Source organism: Brachycentrus maculatus, unplaced genomic scaffold (genome assembly GCF_059751285.1).
Source record: "Brachycentrus maculatus isolate JH-2025_06_01 unplaced genomic scaffold, ASM5975128v1 h1tg001171l, whole genome shotgun sequence".
Taxonomy (NCBI): Eukaryota; Metazoa; Arthropoda; class Insecta; order Trichoptera; family Brachycentridae; genus Brachycentrus; species Brachycentrus maculatus.
This window is the reverse complement of record NW_028281858.1, coordinates 108,597-124,018: the sequence shown is the minus strand read 5'-3', so window position 1 is coordinate 124,018 and position 15,422 is coordinate 108,597. Positions and strand designations below refer to the sequence as shown.

Sequence of the window (15,422 nt, the reverse complement as noted above, 5' to 3'; positions counted from 1 at the left end):
TTTATATAAATGTACATATTATAATACGCGACGCAAATTTGGGAGTCTTAATAAAAAAAAACATAAAAGAAATGAGAGTGACAGCAAAAGGGTGACAGCTGTTTCGCCTGGAAACGGTGACAGCTGTTACGACCAGAGAGAACTCAAACTTAGTTTACTTACTTATACAATGTATGTATATTGTGGGCGTAAGTAACGTCGCTAATCACTCTCGAGTGAAAGATTCCAGGCCGGAAACAATCACGTGTCGTGGGAGTGTACGCGTATACAAGGAGAGAGAGATTAATAGTAGGTCATCCCATATTCACGTGACAACGATCCGACTACGCGTGATCCGGATGCGTTTGTGTGAATAGTTTTGCAGGTGGCGCGCGCGGCGTTGCCTTTTCTTTCAAAAACTGTTGTACTTTGTATCGATATATATTATATTTTATATTATGACGCAACGTCCGCTGACTAATGACTGTCGAGCGAAATATTCTAGGCCGGAGTGTGAACGCTCGTGTGGCATGGGAGTGCATGTAGTTCGTATATGGTATACGAGAGATATTTAATAAATCATCCCATTTCGATGAAAATAAATAATAATGAAAATTCACGAAAGTCACGAAAGACGACTGAGCGTGTTCCGAATAGGTGTGTGTGTGAATCGTTTGGTAGCCCTGACAAGGGCTTTTTGACTCTTCTGCGTGATCTGTGCAATATGACAATATGCAACGGCGGCTGCTGCGGCGACGACGACAAAGACGACTCCACCCCTACTTCTTCGGGGCGGCCTTCTTTGCCGCGGGCTTGGCCTTCGGGGCGGCGGCCTTCTTGGGCTTCGGCGCCTTGGGCTTCTTGGTGGGCGGCTTGGCGGTCTTCTTCGCCTTGGTCGGGCTCTTCGCCTTGGCGGGGGCGGCCTTCTTCGCGGCCGCCTTCTTGGCTGCCGGGGAGGCGGCGGCCTTCTTCGCCTTGGCGGGAGCCGCGGCCGCCTTCTTGGCGGGCTTCTTCTTCGCGGCGGCGGCGGCGGCGGATGACTTCTCCGCGGCCGGCTTCTTCTCCTTGGCGGGGGCGGCGCGCTTCTTGGAAGCGGCGGACGCGGCGGGCTTGCTCTTCTTCTTGGCCCCGCCGGCCGACGCCTTCGCCTTGCTCGCCTCCAGCTTGAACGAACCGGACGCTCCCTTGCCCTTCGTCTGCACCAGGGCGCCGGATTCGACGGCCCCCTTGAGGTACTTCTTGATGAACGGGGCCAGCTTGTCCGCGTCGACCTTGTAGTTGGCCGAGATGTACTTCTTGATGGCCTGCAGGGAGGAGCCGCCGCGCTCCTTCAGCTCCTTGATGGCGTTGTTCACCATCTCGGACGTCTTCGGGTGCGAGGGCTTCGCCTTCGGCTTCTTGGAGGCGGCGGCGGCGGACGCTTTCGCCTTCTTGGCCGGAGTCGCCGGCAGGGGGGAGGCGGCCGCGGGTGCTGCTGTGTCTGCCATCTTGCGAGTCTTGTTGCGTTGCGTTCTGTAGCGAGCGTAGAGCGGTTGCGGGGGGACGATTAGTTCCCGTATTTGTCGTCAGACGGCGCTCGTTCTCGCCTGTCGGTAAAAATTTATACCGTGTCGCGGACGGTCGGTGCGCGCTTGTCGATTTTGCCGATGAAAAGTGTTGTCATTTATGCTTAGGCGGCCGGACGAAAACCGCCCTGGCGGCCGAACGGATCCGCCCGGGGACGCGGAGCGCGGCGGGTCCCGCGGCCGGGAGGTCCCGCCGTCGGCCGGCGGCCGGGTCGGCCGGCCCGGGGGCCGGGCCGCGGCGCGGCGGACGTTTAGAGGCGCAAAAGCTGCAGGGCGGCAGCGTTGGGCGGCCGAAAGCCGGCCGCGAATGCGTCTCCCCGGCGAGCTGGCGGCCCGGGCGCGCGCCGCCCCCGTCGGGCAGGACCCGGCCCCGGGTCCGAGACGTCCGCCGGCCGCGGAGGGCCTCCGGTGGCGGAGCGAGGGCCCCCCGAAGCGGCCGGACGTAACACACGCGAACGCCGACGGACCGCCGGAGAGCGTCCGGGCCGAGAGAGAGACCTGCCTCCGGGTCGGGAGCGAATATTATCTAGTGAATTATAACGATTGATCGATCTACTAACGGCTATCGTAGGATTACATGTCGAACGAGTGAGACGCGAAAAGATAGAAGAAAAGAATAGAATTAAAAAAAAAAAAAAATACATTAATATAATAACGATCCGTCGTTTGCGAGGAATCGTATCACGAATGGGATGGATAGTAGTAGTAGTAGTAGTAGTAGAATCATCGGAAGGCGTAAGTGAAAGAAAGAAGAATAGAAGTTAGAAAAAATATAAATAAAGAAAGGAAAAAGAGGAGTTGGGAGAATGATAGAAGTAGATGAATAGAAAAGAAAGAACGAATAAAACAGACCGATAATAAGTATGAATGATTCCGGTCTACGTGCAAAATGACGCGAGCTCCGCGCGCAGTAGTAGGCTCGTTCTGTAAAAAGTGAAACGTCATCGACTTATAAAAAAAAAAAAAAAAAAAAAAAAAATCGAAATCGGGATGATGATGATATATAATCGGGTGAGATGCGACGATGATGATGATTCGTGTCGCCGTAGCGGTGCGTACGACCGACGATGACGACGATGACGATGATACGCGTGAAGAAGAACAATAATAACAATATGTGATAATAGGAATATGTATTAAATGAAATATGAAAAATAAAAACGTGTATCTACTGTTGAAGATGTGTATGTATGTATGTCGAATGTCGGGGCGAGTTCGGTAGGTGATCGGAAATGGTATTTGTAATGAGAATAGTTGTCAGGTGTATATTAGTATGCATAAAGAATGAAGAAGAAGCGAAGGAAAGGGGGAAAAAAAAAAAAAAAAAAAATGACTAGGTAAGGTGACATGTCGAAGAGGCCCTCGAGGATATGGCACCGTACGTACGATAGTATGATAGAATCGTACGGCTTCGAGAACCGCAAGGGAGCGGAGTATCCGCACACGATGATAGTACGTAGAAATCATTGATTTTTTTTCACTCTCGCTCTCTCTCTCTATCCTTTCCTGAATTGTATTCATGTTTATATAAATGTACATATCATAATACGCGACGCAAATTTGGGAGTCAAAAAAAAAAAAACATAAAAGAAATGAAAGTGACAGCAAAAGGGTGACAGCTGTTTCGCCTGAAAAGGGTGACAGCTGTTTCGCCCTAAAACTGAAGAAGAAGAAGAAGGTGACAGCTGTTACGACCAGAGAGAACTCAAAAAAAAATCACAGCAGTTCCGCTCGGGGAAAAAAAAAAAACCAAAAACAAAAAACTGCGAAAGGTGACAGCAATTTTGCAACCGAAACAACGGCCAAATAAAAAGAAGGAGAAAAAAATGTGTATATATATAATATACATGCGTACGTATATGATTTTTTATATAAAAAAAGGACAATTTTGATCGGACGCCCGGCTAATCGTGCGATAGGCAATCGCCGCGCACCGCGGCGCGGCCGGTTGCGCGATCCGTTACGGGGCGCTTATCACTGTTGCGCTTCTCGTTCTATTATCGTAGTTATTATTTACACACACATCTGTCTATAGTATAATATATTTGCAGTAAGTATTTGGATTATTCGTGTGGTGGTCCTGATAAGGACCTTTGTTAATTGCGCTGTATTAGATGGTTTAACGTAGACGACGACGGCGCTGTTGATGTCGATGATTATTATGATGATGACGATGATGACGATGTCGGTGTGTATAGATTACAATATTCGGTGCAGACGAATATCGCGCGTCCGTGTGCGTGTCGCGTCGTGTTTCAACGCGCTGGCGCTGGCGCTGGCGCCTACTTGGAGCTGGTGTACTTGGTGACGGCCTTGGTGCCCTCGCTGACGGCGTGCTTGGCCAGCTCCCCGGGCAGCAGCAGCCTGACGGCGGTCTGGATCTCCCTGCTGGTGATCGTCGACCTCTTGTTGTAGTGGGCGAGACGGGACGCCTCGGCGGCGATGCGCTCGAAGATGTCGTTCACGAAGCTGTTCATGATGCTCATCGCCTTACTGGAGATTCCGGTGTCGGGATGCACCTGCTTGAGCACCTTGTAGATGTAGATGGCGTAGCTCTCCTTCCTCCTGCGCTTCGACTTCTTCTTGTCCCCCTTGGAGATGTTCTTCTGGGCCTTGCCCGACTTCTTGGCTGCCTTTCCGCTCGTCTTGGGCGGCATTGTCTCTTCTTATCTCGGAATAGATGCGGCGTAGAGTGGAGCAGAGGAGTCGCGGTGGACTGTCTGTACTGTGCGGTGTGCGTGGCGCAAACTGAAAAATCGACCGTTTTTGTCACTTCGGTCGGCGCACCCAGCCAGGGCCGCCGGTCGGGCCGTCCGGGCCGGCGGCAGGGGAGGGTCCCCCCGCGGGACCGGTCCCGGCGGCGCTGCGTGCGCTTCGCGGAGGGCGTAAATAAGGTGTGTGCGCCCGTTTTCGCCATTGACTTGACTTGACTCACCTCTCGACGGTCGCAACGTGCGCGCACTCCAGCTCGCACATCCTCGCTTCGCATATCGCAGAGAACCAGTTCAGATCTCCGACCACTCGCCATGTCGGGTCGCGGAAAGGGAGGCAAAGTGAAGGGAAAGGCAAAGTCCCGCTCGAACCGCGCCGGTCTGCAGTTCCCCGTCGGCCGTATCCACAGGCTGCTCAGGAAGGGCAACTACGCCGAGAGGGTCGGCGCCGGTGCGCCCGTGTACCTGGCCGCCGTCATGGAGTACCTGGCCGCCGAGGTGCTGGAGTTGGCCGGCAACGCCGCCAGGGATAACAAGAAGACGAGGATCATCCCCCGTCATCTTCAGTTGGCCATTCGCAACGACGAGGAGCTGAACAAGCTGCTCTCCGGGGTGACCATCGCCCAGGGAGGCGTCCTGCCCAACATCCAGGCCGTGCTCCTGCCCAAGAAGACCGAGAAGAAGGCGTAAGAATGATGATTCTGCGCCCGCTCATCCTCCACTCTTCTCTCTCTACTCCCCGGACTCCTCCGCCCGTTTCATCATCATCTCGCAGAGTAGTGTACACAAAGGTCCTTTTCAGGACCGCCACATGTATTTATTGCCAATCGTTACCCGTTCGCTGATTTTATAACTATTCTCATTATTTATGTACATTTAAGAAATATATCCGAAGCGCGCTAGGACCGTTCCGTCCGTGTGCGCGGACCTGAATTGTGGTATAGTATGGTAGTACCGATATGATATGCTAGAAACACTGATAATGAAATGAATAAAAATCGCAAGTAAATGAATGCGCGATGGGTAAAGCGCCCGGCGCACGCAACTTACGACGCGTGTCAATACGAGATGATCTCGGCGAGTGTTTTTGTTTAGAATTTTCACTCGTGAAATATATGAAATTAATAAGAGTCAAAGCCTGAGTAGGGTCATGATGAGCCGTGTCGCGCTTGGACGTTAGGTAATTAAAACGAAATGCGACATGATCTCAGCGCTGAGACGATAATGAAATTAATAAATCGTACGTTCCGGTACTCTTGCGTGATTTGAATGTTTAAAATTACTATTGATTCGCGAGTAAAATACATATTAATTTATTGGAAGTTATTATTATTATTATTATTATTTTTTTTTTTTTTTTTAACTCAAGTATCGAAATCATACTGCTACGAGTATCAAAATCATACTGCTGGCGAATTCGATTGTGGATGATTAAGGTGTATGCGGTCCTGAAAAGGACCATTTTTATTCGAATCGATCGACCGATCGGAACGGGTCGAGGTGACGGCCGCCCGATACCACTGTACTGCGTGTTAGTCAATCAGACCGATCGACCGACCGACCGAAAATCGTGCCGCGTCTCGTCGCATAGAGCTCGCTTAGGCGCGCTCGCCTCGGATGCGCCTGGCCAGCTGGATGTCCTTGGGCATGATGGTGACGCGCTTGGCGTGGATCGCGCACAGGTTCGTGTCCTCGAAGAGGCCGACCAGGTAGGCCTCGCTCGCCTCCTGCAGGGCCATGACGGCCGAGCTCTGGAAGCGGAGGTCGGTCTTGAAGTCCTGGGCGATCTCGCGCACCAGGCGCTGGAAGGGGAGCTTGCGGATCAGCAGCTCGGTGCTCTTCTGGTAGCGGCGGATCTCCCTGAGCGCGACCGTGCCGGCCTGTAGCGATGGGGCTTCTTCACGCCGCCGGTGGCCGGGGCGCTCTTGCGGGCCGCCTTCGTGGCCAGCTGCTTCCTGGGCGCCTTGCCCCCGGTGGACTTGCGAGCGGTCTGCTTCGTACGTGCCATGGCTGTAGCTGAGTAGGATTCTTCTCTCTATTCGGAAAAATTTCCCGGGCGCGTCATATTTATCGAAAATACCGTCTCCCCCGTGGGGGGGGATGGGCCGACGCCATTGGCCGATTCGAATATTCCCAACCGCCGGGCGGTCGGGCGGGACGGAGGGGACGGGACGGGACGGGACGGGACGGGACGGGACGGGACGGGACGGGCTCGACGGTGAAGCGAGACGGGAGATAGAGTGGAGAAACAATCGCATCCTCCCCGGAGAAATGTGCATGCAGAAAAATTACGAAAAACACTCAAAACCTAGCCTGGAATAATGTTATGCATATAACAAACTGAGACATATATTCGCGTGACGCGATACCGAGTCGCGCCGATCCTCTCGCCTCTCGCCCTCGCTGCTCGCGCGCGAGAGTGAGACGGCGCGCGTGTCGTCGTAGCTGTCGGATCGCTCGGCGGCGAGGGGAGACGCGGGCGCACGTCTGGTGCATAAAAGCGGCCCCGGCCGGCGAAAAACGCCACACGAATCCTACACACGCACGGTAGAGCACCGTGCGAGCAGCGACTACTGTAACCGAAAAGAAGACCACACGCAGAGAAGATGACCGGTCGCGGAAAGGGAGGAAAAGGTCTGGGGAAAGGAGGCGCCAAGCGACACAGGAAAGTCCTCCGCGATAACATCCAGGGCATCACGAAGCCGGCCATCCGCCGTCTGGCCCGCCGAGGCGGCGTCAAGCGCATCTCCGGTCTCATCTACGAGGAGACGCGCGGCGTCCTGAAGGTGTTCCTCGAGAACGTGATCAGGGACGCGGTCACCTACACCGAGCACGCCAAGAGGAAGACCGTCACCGCCATGGACGTCGTCTACGCCCTGAAGCGCCAGGGCCGCACCCTGTACGGTTTCGGAGGTTAAGTCGCCGATCTTCGCCGCTCTTCACCGCTCTTCACCGCTCTTCACCGCACCGCACGCAGCGCGAGATACATTCGCCCCGGCCGTCCCGACGCCCGCACGCCACCGCCACCACCGCACCGCGCTGCTACGCGCGATGTGAATGCGATTTGAAAACAAAAAACGGCCCTTCTCAGGGCCAACAACTGCCTGACCGACCCATGTCGTAACCGTTTTTCGCTTTTCGAAATTTAAATAACACAATACAATTACCTACGTGGATGGATAGAGCTTTGCTTTATTTCTTTCTTTTTTCTCTCTCGTACGGCTTCGAGAACCGCAAGGGAGCGGGGTATCCGCACACGATGATAGTGCGTACAAATCATTGATTTTTTTTTCACTCTCGCTCTCTCTCTCTTTCCTTTCCTGAATTGTATTCATGTTTATATAAATGTACATATTATAATACGCGACGCAAATTTGGGAGTCTTAATAAAAAAAAACATAAAAGAAATGAGAGTGACAGCAAAAGGGTGACAGCTGTTTCGCCTGGAAACGGTGACAGCTGTTACGACCAGAGAGAACTCAAACTTAGTTTACTTACTTATACAATGTATGTATATTGTGGGCGTAAGTAACGTCGCTAATCACTCTCGAGTGAAAGATTCCAGGCCGGAAACAATCCGTGTCGTGGGAGTGTACGCGTATACAAGGAGAGAGAGATTAATAGTAGGTCATCCCATATTCACGTGACAACGATCCGACTACGCGTGATCCGGATGCGTTTGTGTGAATAGTTTTGCAGGTGGCGCGCGCGGCGTTGCCTTTTCTTTCAAAAACTGTTGTACTTTGTATCGAATATATTATATTTTATATTATGACGCAACGTCCGCTGACTAATGACTGTCGAGCGAAATATTCTAGGCCGGAGTGTGAACGCTCGTGTGGCATGGGAGTGCATGTAGTTCGTATATGGTATACGAGAGATATTTAATAAATCATCCCATTTCGATGAAAATAAATAATAATGAAAATTCACGAAAGTCACGAAAGACGACTGAGCGTGTTCCGAATAGGTGTGTGTGTGAATCGTTTGGTAGCCCTGACAAGGGCTTTTTGACTCTTCTGCGTGATCTGTGCAATATGACAATATGCAACGGCGGCTGCTGCGGCGACGACGACAAAGACGACTCCACCCCTACTTCTTCGGGGCGGCCTTCTTTGCCGCGGGCTTGGCCTTCCGGGGCGGCGGCCTTCTTGGGCTTCGGCGCCTTGGGCTTCTTGGTGGCGGCTTGGCGGTCTTCTTCGCCTTGGTCGGGCTCTTCGCCTTGGCGGGGGCGGCCTTCTTCGCGGCCGCCTTCTTGGCTGCCGGGGAGGCGGCGGCCTTCTTCGCCTTGGCGGGAGCCGCGGCCGCCTTCTTGGCGGGCTTCTTCTTCGCGGCGGCGGCGGCGGCGGATGACTTCTCCGCGGCCGGCTTCTTCTCCTTGGCGGGGGCGGCGCGCTTCTTGGAAGCGGCGGACGCGGCGGGCTTGCTCTTCTTCTTGGCCCCGCCGGCCGACGCCTTCGCCTTGCTCGCCTCCAGCTTGAACGAACCGGACGCTCCCTTGCCCTTCGTCTGCACCAGGGCGCCGGATTCGACGGCCCCTTGAGGTACTTCTTGATGAACGGGGCCAGCTTGTCCGCGTCGACCTTGTAGTTGGCCGAGATGTACTTCTTGATGGCCTGCAGGGAGGAGCCGCCGCGCTCCTTCAGCTCCTTGATGGCGTTGTTCACCATCTCGGACGTCTTCGGGTGCGAGGGCTTCGCCTTCGGCTTCTTGGAGGCGGCGGCGGCGGACGCTTTCGCCTTCTTGGCCGGAGTCGCCGGCAGGGGGGAGGCGGCCGCGGGTGCTGCTGTGTCTGCCATCTTGCGAGTCTTGTTGCGTTGCGTTCTGTAGCGAGCGTAGAGCGGTTGCGGGGGGACGATTAGTTCCCGTATTTGTCGTCAGACGGCGCTCGTTCTCGCCTGTCGGTAAAAATTTATACCGTGTCGCGGACGGTCGGTGCGCGCTTGTCGATTTTGCCGATGAAAAGTGTTGTCATTTATGCTTAGGCGGCCGGACGAAAACCGCCCTGGCGGCCGAACGGATCCGCCCGGGGACGCGGAGCGCGGCGGGTCCCGCGGCCGGGAGGTCCCGCCGTCGGCCGGCGGCCGGGTCGGCCGGCCCGGGGGCCGGGCCGCGGCGCGGCGGACGTTTAGAGGCGCAAAAGCTGCAGGGCGGCAGCGTTGGGCGGCCGAAAGCCGGCCGCGAATGCGTCTCCCCGGCGAGCTGGCGGCCCGGGCGCGCGCCGCCCCCGTCGGGCAGGACCCGGCCCCGGGTCCGAGACGTCCGCCGGCCGCGGAGGGCCTCCGGTGGCGGAGCGAGGGCCCCCCGAAGCGGCCGGACGTAACACACGCGAACGCCGACGGACCGCCGGAGAGCGTCCGGGCCGAGAGAGAGACCTGCCTCCGGGTCGGGAGCGAATATTATCTAGTGAATTATAACGATTGATCGATCTACTAACGGCTATCGTAGGATTACATGTCGAACGAGTGAGACGCGAAAAGATAGAAGAAAAGAATAGAATTAAAAAAAAAAAAATACATTAATATAATAACGATCCGTCGTTTGCGAGGAATCGTATCACGAATGGGATGGATAGTAGTAGTAGTAGTAGTAGTAGAATCATCGGAAGGCGTAAGTGAAAGAAAGAAGAATAGAAGTTAGAAAAAATATAAATAAAGAAAGGAAAAAGAGGAGTTGGGAGAATGATAGAAGTAGATGAATAGAAAAGAAAGAACGAATAAAACAGACCGATAATAAGTATGAATGATTCCGGTCTACGTGCAAAATGACGCGAGCTCCGCGCGCAGTAGTAGGCTCGTTCTGTAAAAAGTGAAACGTCATCGACTTATAAAAAAAAAAAAAAAAAAAAAAAAAATCGAAATCGGGATGATGATGATATATAATCGGGTGAGATGCGACGATGATGATGATTCGTGTCGCCGTAGCGGTGCGTACGACCGACGATGACGACGATGACGATGATACGCGTGAAGAAGAACAATAATAACAATATGTGATAATAGGAATATGTATTAAATGAAATATGAAAAATAAAAACGTGTATCTACTGTTGAAGATGTGTATGTATGTATGTCGAATGTCGGGGCGAGTTCGGTAGGTGATCGGAAATGGTATTTGTAATGAGAATAGTTGTCAGGTGTATATTAGTATGCATAAAGAATGAAGAAGAAGCGAAGGAAAGGGGAAAAAAAAAAAAAAAAAAAAAATGACTAGGTAAGGTGACATGTCGAAGAGGCCCTCGAGGATATGGCACCGTACGTACGATAGTATGATAGAATCGTACGGCTTCGAGAACCGCAAGGGAGCGAGTATCCGCACACGATGATAGTACGTAGAAATCATTGATTTTTTTTCACTCTCGCTCTCTCTCTCTATCCTTTCCTGAATTGTATTCATGTTTATATAAATGTACATATCATAATACGCGACGCAAATTTGGGAGTCAAAAAAAAAAAAACATAAAAGAAATGAAAGTGACAGCAAAAGGGTGACAGCTGTTTCGCCTGAAAAGGGTGACAGCTGTTTCGCCCTAAAACTGAAGAAGAAGAAGAAGGTGACAGCTGTTACGACCAGAGAGAACTCAAAAAAAAAATCACAGCAGTTCCGCTCGGGAAAAAAAAAAAAAAACCAAAAACAAAAAACTGCGAAAGGTGACAGCAATTTTGCAACCGAAACAACGGCCAAATAAAAAGAAGGAGAAAAAAATGTGTATATATATAATATACATGCGTACGTATATGATTTTTTATATAAAAAAAGGACAATTTTGATCGGACGCCCGGCTAATCGTGCGATAGGCAATCGCCGCGCACCGCGGCGCGGCCGGTTGCGCGATCCGTTACGGGGCGCTTATCACTGTTGCGCTTCTCGTTCTATTATCGTAGTTATTATTTACACACACATCTGTCTATAGTATAATATATTTGCAGTAAGTATTTGGATTATTCGTGTGGTGGTCCCTGATAAGGACCTTTGTTAATTGCGCTGTATTAGATGGTTTAACGTAGACGACGACGGCGCTGTTGATGTCGATGATTATTATGATGATGACGATGATGACGATGTCGGTGTGTATAGATTACAATATTCGGTGCAGACGAATATCGCGCGTCCGTGTGCGTGTCGCGTCGTGTTTCAACGCGCTGGCGCTGGCGCTGGCGCCTACTTGGAGCTGGTGTACTTGGTGACGGCCTTGGTGCCCTCGCTGACGGCGTGCTTGGCCAGCTCCCCGGGCAGCAGCAGCCTGACGGCGGTCTGGATCTCCCTGCTGGTGATCGTCGACCTCTTGTTGTAGTGGGCGAGACGGGACGCCTCGGCGGCGATGCGCTCGAAGATGTCGTTCACGAAGCTGTTCATGATGCTCATCGCCTTACTGGAGATTCCGGTGTCGGGATGCACCTGCTTGAGCACCTTGTAGATGTAGATGGCGTAGCTCTCCTTCCTCCTGCGCTTCGACTTCTTCTTGTCCCCCTTGGAGATGTTCTTCTGGGCCTTGCCCGACTTCTTGGCTGCCTTTCCGCTCGTCTTGGGCGGCATTGTCTCTTCTTATCTCGGAATAGATGCGGCGTAGAGTGGAGCAGAGGAGTCGCGGTGGACTGTCTGTACTGTGCGGTGTGCGTGGCGCAAACTGAAAAATCGACCGTTTTGTCACTTCGGTCGGCGCACCCAGCCAGGGCCGCCGGTCGGGCCGTCCGGGCCGGCGGCAGGGGAGGGTCCCCCCGCGGGACCGGTCCCGGCGGCGCTGCGTGCGCTTCGCGGAGGGCGTAAATAAGGTGTGTGCGCCCGTTTTCGCCATTGACTTGACTTGACTCACCTCTCGACGGTCGCAACGTGCGCGCACTCCAGCTCGCACATCCTCGCTTCGCATATCGCAGAGAACCAGTTCAGATCTCCGACCACTCGCCATGTCGGGTCGCGGAAAGGGAGGCAAAGTGAAGGGAAAGGCAAAGTCCCCGCTCGAACCGCGCCGGTCTGCAGTTCCCCGTCGGCCGTATCCACAGGCTGCTCAGGAAGGGCAACTACGCCGAGAGGGTCGGCGCCGGTGCGCCCGTGTACCTGGCCGCCGTCATGGAGTACCTGGCCGCCGAGGTGCTGGAGTTGGCCGGCAACGCCGCCAGGGATAACAAGAAGACGAGGATCATCCCCCGTCATCTTCAGTTGGCCATTCGCAACGACGAGGAGCTGAACAAGCTGCTCTCAATCGCCCAGGGAGGCGTCCTGCCCAACATCCAGGCCGTGCTCCTGCCCAAGAAGACCGAGAAGAAGGCGTAAGAATGATGATTCTGCGCCCGCTCATCCTCCACTCTTCTCTCTCTACTCCCCGGACTCCTCCGCCCGTTTCATCATCATCTCGCAGAGTAGTGTACACAAAGGTCCTTTTCAGGACCGCCACATGTATTTATTGCCAATCGTTACCCGTTCGCTGATTTTATAACTATTCTCATTATTTATGTACATTTAAGAAATATATCCGAAGCGCGCTAGGACCGTTCCGTCCGTGTGCGCGGACCTGAATTGTGGTATAGTATGGTAGTACCGATATGATATGCTAGAAACACTGATAATGAAATGAATAAAAATCGCAAGTAAATGAATGCGCGATGGGTAAAGCGCCCGGCGCACGCAACTTACGACGCGTGTCAATACGAGATGATCTCGGCGAGTGTTTTTGTTTAGAATTTTCACTCGTGAAATATATGAAATTAATAAGAGTCAAAGCCTGAGTAGGGTCATGATGAGCCGTGTCGCGCTTGGACGTTAGGTAATTAAAACGAAATGCGACATGATCTCAGCGCTGAGACGATAATGAAATTAATAAATCGTACGTTCCGGTACTCTTGCGTGATTTGAATGTTTAAAATTACTATTGATTCGCGAGTAAAATACATATTAATTTATTGGAAGTTATTATTATTATTATTATTATTATATATATTTTTTTTTTTTTTTTACTCAAGTATCGAAATCATACTGCTACGAGTATCAAAATCATACTGCTGGCGAATTCGATTGTGGATGATTAAGGTGTATGCGGTCCTGAAAAGGACCATTTTTATTCGAATCGATCGACCGATCGGAACGGGTCGAGGTGACGGCCGCCCGATACCACTGTACTGCGTGTTAGTCAATCAGACCGATCGACCGACCGACCGAAAATCGTGCCGCGTCTCGTCGCATAGAGCTCGCTTAGGCGCGCTCGCCTCGGATGCGCCTGGCCAGCTGGATGTCCTTGGGCATGATGGTGACGCGCTTGGCGTGGATCGCGCACAGGTTCGTGTCCTCGAAGAGGCCGACCAGGTAGGCCTCGCTCGCCTCCTGCAGGGCCATGACGGCCGAGCTCTGGAAGCGGAGGTCGGTCTTGAAGTCCTGGGCGATCTCGCGCACCAGGCGCTGGAAGGGGAGCTTGCGGATCAGCAGCTCGGTGCTCTTCTGGTAGCGGCGGATCTCCCTGAGCGCGACCGTGCCGGGCCTGTAGCGATGGGGCTTCTTCACGCCGCCGGTGGCCGGGGCGCTCTTGCGGGCCGCCTTCGTGGCCAGCTGCTTCCTGGGCGCCTTGCCCCCGGTGGACTTGCGAGCGGTCTGCTTCGTACGTGCCATGGCTGTAGCTGAGTAGGATTCTTCTCTCTATTCGGAAAAATTTCCCGGGCGCGTCATATTTATCGAAAATACCGTCTCCCCCGTGGGGGGGGATGGGCCGACGCCATTGGCCGATTCGAATATTCCCAACCGCCGGGCGGTCGGGCGGGACGGAGGGGACGGGACGGGACGGGACGGGACGGGACGGGACGGGACGGGACGGGCTCGACGGTGAAGCGAGACGGGAGATAGAGTGGAGAAACAATCGCATCCTCCCCGGAGAAATGTGCATGCAGAAAAATTACGAAAAACACTCAAAACCTAGCCTGGAATAATGTTATGCATATAACAAACTGAGACATATATTCGCGTGACGCGATACCGAGTCGCGCCGATCCTCTCGCCTCTCGCCCTCGCTGCTCGCGCGCGAGAGTGAGACGGCGCGCGTGTCGTCGTAGCTGTCGGATCGCTCGGCGGCGAGGGGAGACGCGGGCGCACGTCTGGTGCATAAAAGCGGCCCCGGCCGGCGAAAAACGCCACACGAATCCTACACACGCACGGTAGAGCACCGTGCGAGCAGCGACTACTGTAACCGAAAAGAAGACCACACGCAGAGAAGATGACCGGTCGCGGAAAGGGAGGAAAAGGTCTGGGGAAAGGAGGCGCCAAGCGACACAGGAAAGTCCTCCGCGATAACATCCAGGGCATCACGAAGCCGGCCATCCGCCGTCTGGCCCGCCGAGGCGGCGTCAAGCGCATCTCCGGTCTCATCTACGAGGAGACGCGCGGCGTCCTGAAGGTGTTCCTCGAGAACGTGATCAGGGACGCGGTCACCTACACCGAGCACGCCAAGAGGAAGACCGTCACCGCCATGGACGTCGTCTACGCCCTGAAGCGCCAGGGCCGCACCCTGTACGGTTTCGGAGGTTAAGTCGCCGATCTTCGCCGCTCTTCACCGCTCTTCACCGCTCTTCACCGCACCGCACGCAGCGCGAGATACATTCGCCCCGGCCGTCCCGACGCCCGCACGCCACCGCCACCACCGCACCGCGCTGCTACGCGCGATGTGAATGCGATTTGAAAACAAAAAACGGCCCTTCTCAGGGCCAACAACTGCCTGACCGACCCATGTCGTAACCGTTTTTCGCTTTTCGAAATTTAAATAACACAATACAATTACCTACGTGGATGGATAGAGCTTTGCTTTATTTCTTTCTTTTTTCTCTCTCGTACGGCTTCGAGAACCGCAAGGGAGCGGGGTATCCGCACACGATGATAGTGCGTACAAATCATTGATTTTTTTTTCACTCTCGCTCTCTCTCTCTATCCTTTCCTGAATTGTATTCATGTTTATATAAATGTACATATTATAATACGCGACGCAAATTTGGGAGTCTTAATAAAAAAAAACATAAAAGAAATGAGAGTGACAGCAAAAGGGTGACAGCTGTTTCGCCTGGAAACGGTGACAGCTGTTACGACCAGAGAGAACTCAAACTTAGTTTACTTACTTATACAATGTATGTATATTGTGGGCGTAAGTAACGTCGCTAATCACTCTCGAGTGAAAGATTCCAGGCCGGAAACAATC

At 53.3% G+C, this 15,422-nt stretch overlaps 8 protein-coding genes and 2 pseudogenes across 8 annotated transcripts; 4 read left to right on the top strand and 6 right to left on the bottom strand.

The window, feature by feature from the left end:
* Nucleotides 1–686: 686 nt before the first annotated feature.
* Nucleotides 687–1,551, bottom strand: LOC148299385 (uncharacterized). The gene has a single exon (XM_088276149.1). It carries the CDS (start codon nt 1,464–1,466, stop codon nt 759–761), a length of 708 nt encoding a protein of 235 aa, XP_088132275.1. The 5' UTR covers nt 1,467–1,551; the 3' UTR covers nt 687–758.
* Nucleotides 1,552–3,826: 2,275 nt separating this feature from the next.
* Nucleotides 3,827–4,201, bottom strand: LOC148299384 (histone H2B). The gene has a single exon (XM_088276131.1). It carries the CDS (start codon nt 4,199–4,201, stop codon nt 3,827–3,829), a length of 375 nt encoding a protein of 124 aa, XP_088132257.1.
* Nucleotides 4,202–4,570: 369 nt separating this feature from the next.
* LOC148299383 (histone H2A) lies at nt 4,571–4,945 on the top strand. The gene has a single exon (XM_088276130.1). It carries the CDS (start codon nt 4,571–4,573, stop codon nt 4,943–4,945), a length of 375 nt encoding a protein of 124 aa, XP_088132256.1.
* Nucleotides 4,946–5,853: 908 nt separating this feature from the next.
* On the bottom strand, nt 5,854–6,263 carry LOC148299382 (histone H3-like; annotated as a pseudogene).
* Nucleotides 6,264–6,861: 598 nt separating this feature from the next.
* Nucleotides 6,862–7,485, top strand: LOC148299381 (histone H4). Its single transcript, XM_088276157.1, has one exon. It carries the CDS (start codon nt 6,862–6,864, stop codon nt 7,171–7,173), a length of 312 nt encoding a protein of 103 aa, XP_088132283.1. The 3' UTR covers nt 7,174–7,485.
* Nucleotides 7,486–8,347: 862 nt separating this feature from the next.
* LOC148299380 (uncharacterized) lies at nt 8,348–9,145 on the bottom strand (annotated as a pseudogene).
* Nucleotides 9,146–11,416: 2,271 nt separating this feature from the next.
* On the bottom strand, nt 11,417–11,791 carry LOC148299379 (histone H2B). Its single transcript, XM_088276129.1, has one exon. It carries the CDS (start codon nt 11,789–11,791, stop codon nt 11,417–11,419), a length of 375 nt encoding a protein of 124 aa, XP_088132255.1.
* A 368-nt stretch (nt 11,792–12,159) lies between these two features.
* LOC148299378 (histone H2A-like) lies at nt 12,160–12,526 on the top strand. The gene is made up of 2 exons (XM_088276128.1): nt 12,160–12,186; nt 12,233–12,526. Exons 1-2 carry the CDS (start codon nt 12,160–12,162, stop codon nt 12,524–12,526), a joined length of 321 nt encoding a protein of 106 aa, XP_088132254.1.
* Nucleotides 12,527–13,441: 915 nt separating this feature from the next.
* LOC148299377 (histone H3) lies at nt 13,442–13,852 on the bottom strand. The gene has a single exon (XM_088276127.1). It carries the CDS (start codon nt 13,850–13,852, stop codon nt 13,442–13,444), a length of 411 nt encoding a protein of 136 aa, XP_088132253.1.
* A 598-nt stretch (nt 13,853–14,450) lies between these two features.
* LOC148299376 (histone H4) lies at nt 14,451–15,074 on the top strand. The gene has a single exon (XM_088276156.1). It carries the CDS (start codon nt 14,451–14,453, stop codon nt 14,760–14,762), a length of 312 nt encoding a protein of 103 aa, XP_088132282.1. The 3' UTR covers nt 14,763–15,074.
* Nucleotides 15,075–15,422: the final 348 nt, after the last annotated feature.

Coding starts and splice junctions, on each gene's coding strand:
- LOC148299383 (XM_088276130.1), top strand. CDS start 4,571: ATGTCGGGTCGCGGAAAGGGAGGCAAAGTGAAGGGAAAGGCAAAGTCC.
- LOC148299377 (XM_088276127.1), bottom strand. CDS start 13,852: ATGGCACGTACGAAGCAGACCGCTCGCAAGTCCACCGGGGGCAAGGCG.
- LOC148299379 (XM_088276129.1), bottom strand. CDS start 11,791: ATGCCGCCCAAGACGAGCGGAAAGGCAGCCAAGAAGTCGGGCAAGGCC.
- LOC148299385 (XM_088276149.1), bottom strand. CDS start 1,466: ATGGCAGACACAGCAGCACCCGCGGCCGCCTCCCCCCTGCCGGCGACT.
- LOC148299378 (XM_088276128.1), top strand. CDS start 12,160: ATGTCGGGTCGCGGAAAGGGAGGCAAA. Junction 12,187..12,232: donor GTCGCGGAAAGGGAGGCAAA/GTGAAGGGAAAG, acceptor GCCGGTCTGCAG/TTCCCCGTCGGCCGTATCCA.
- LOC148299381 (XM_088276157.1), top strand. CDS start 6,862: ATGACCGGTCGCGGAAAGGGAGGAAAAGGTCTGGGGAAAGGAGGCGCC.
- LOC148299384 (XM_088276131.1), bottom strand. CDS start 4,201: ATGCCGCCCAAGACGAGCGGAAAGGCAGCCAAGAAGTCGGGCAAGGCC.
- LOC148299376 (XM_088276156.1), top strand. CDS start 14,451: ATGACCGGTCGCGGAAAGGGAGGAAAAGGTCTGGGGAAAGGAGGCGCC.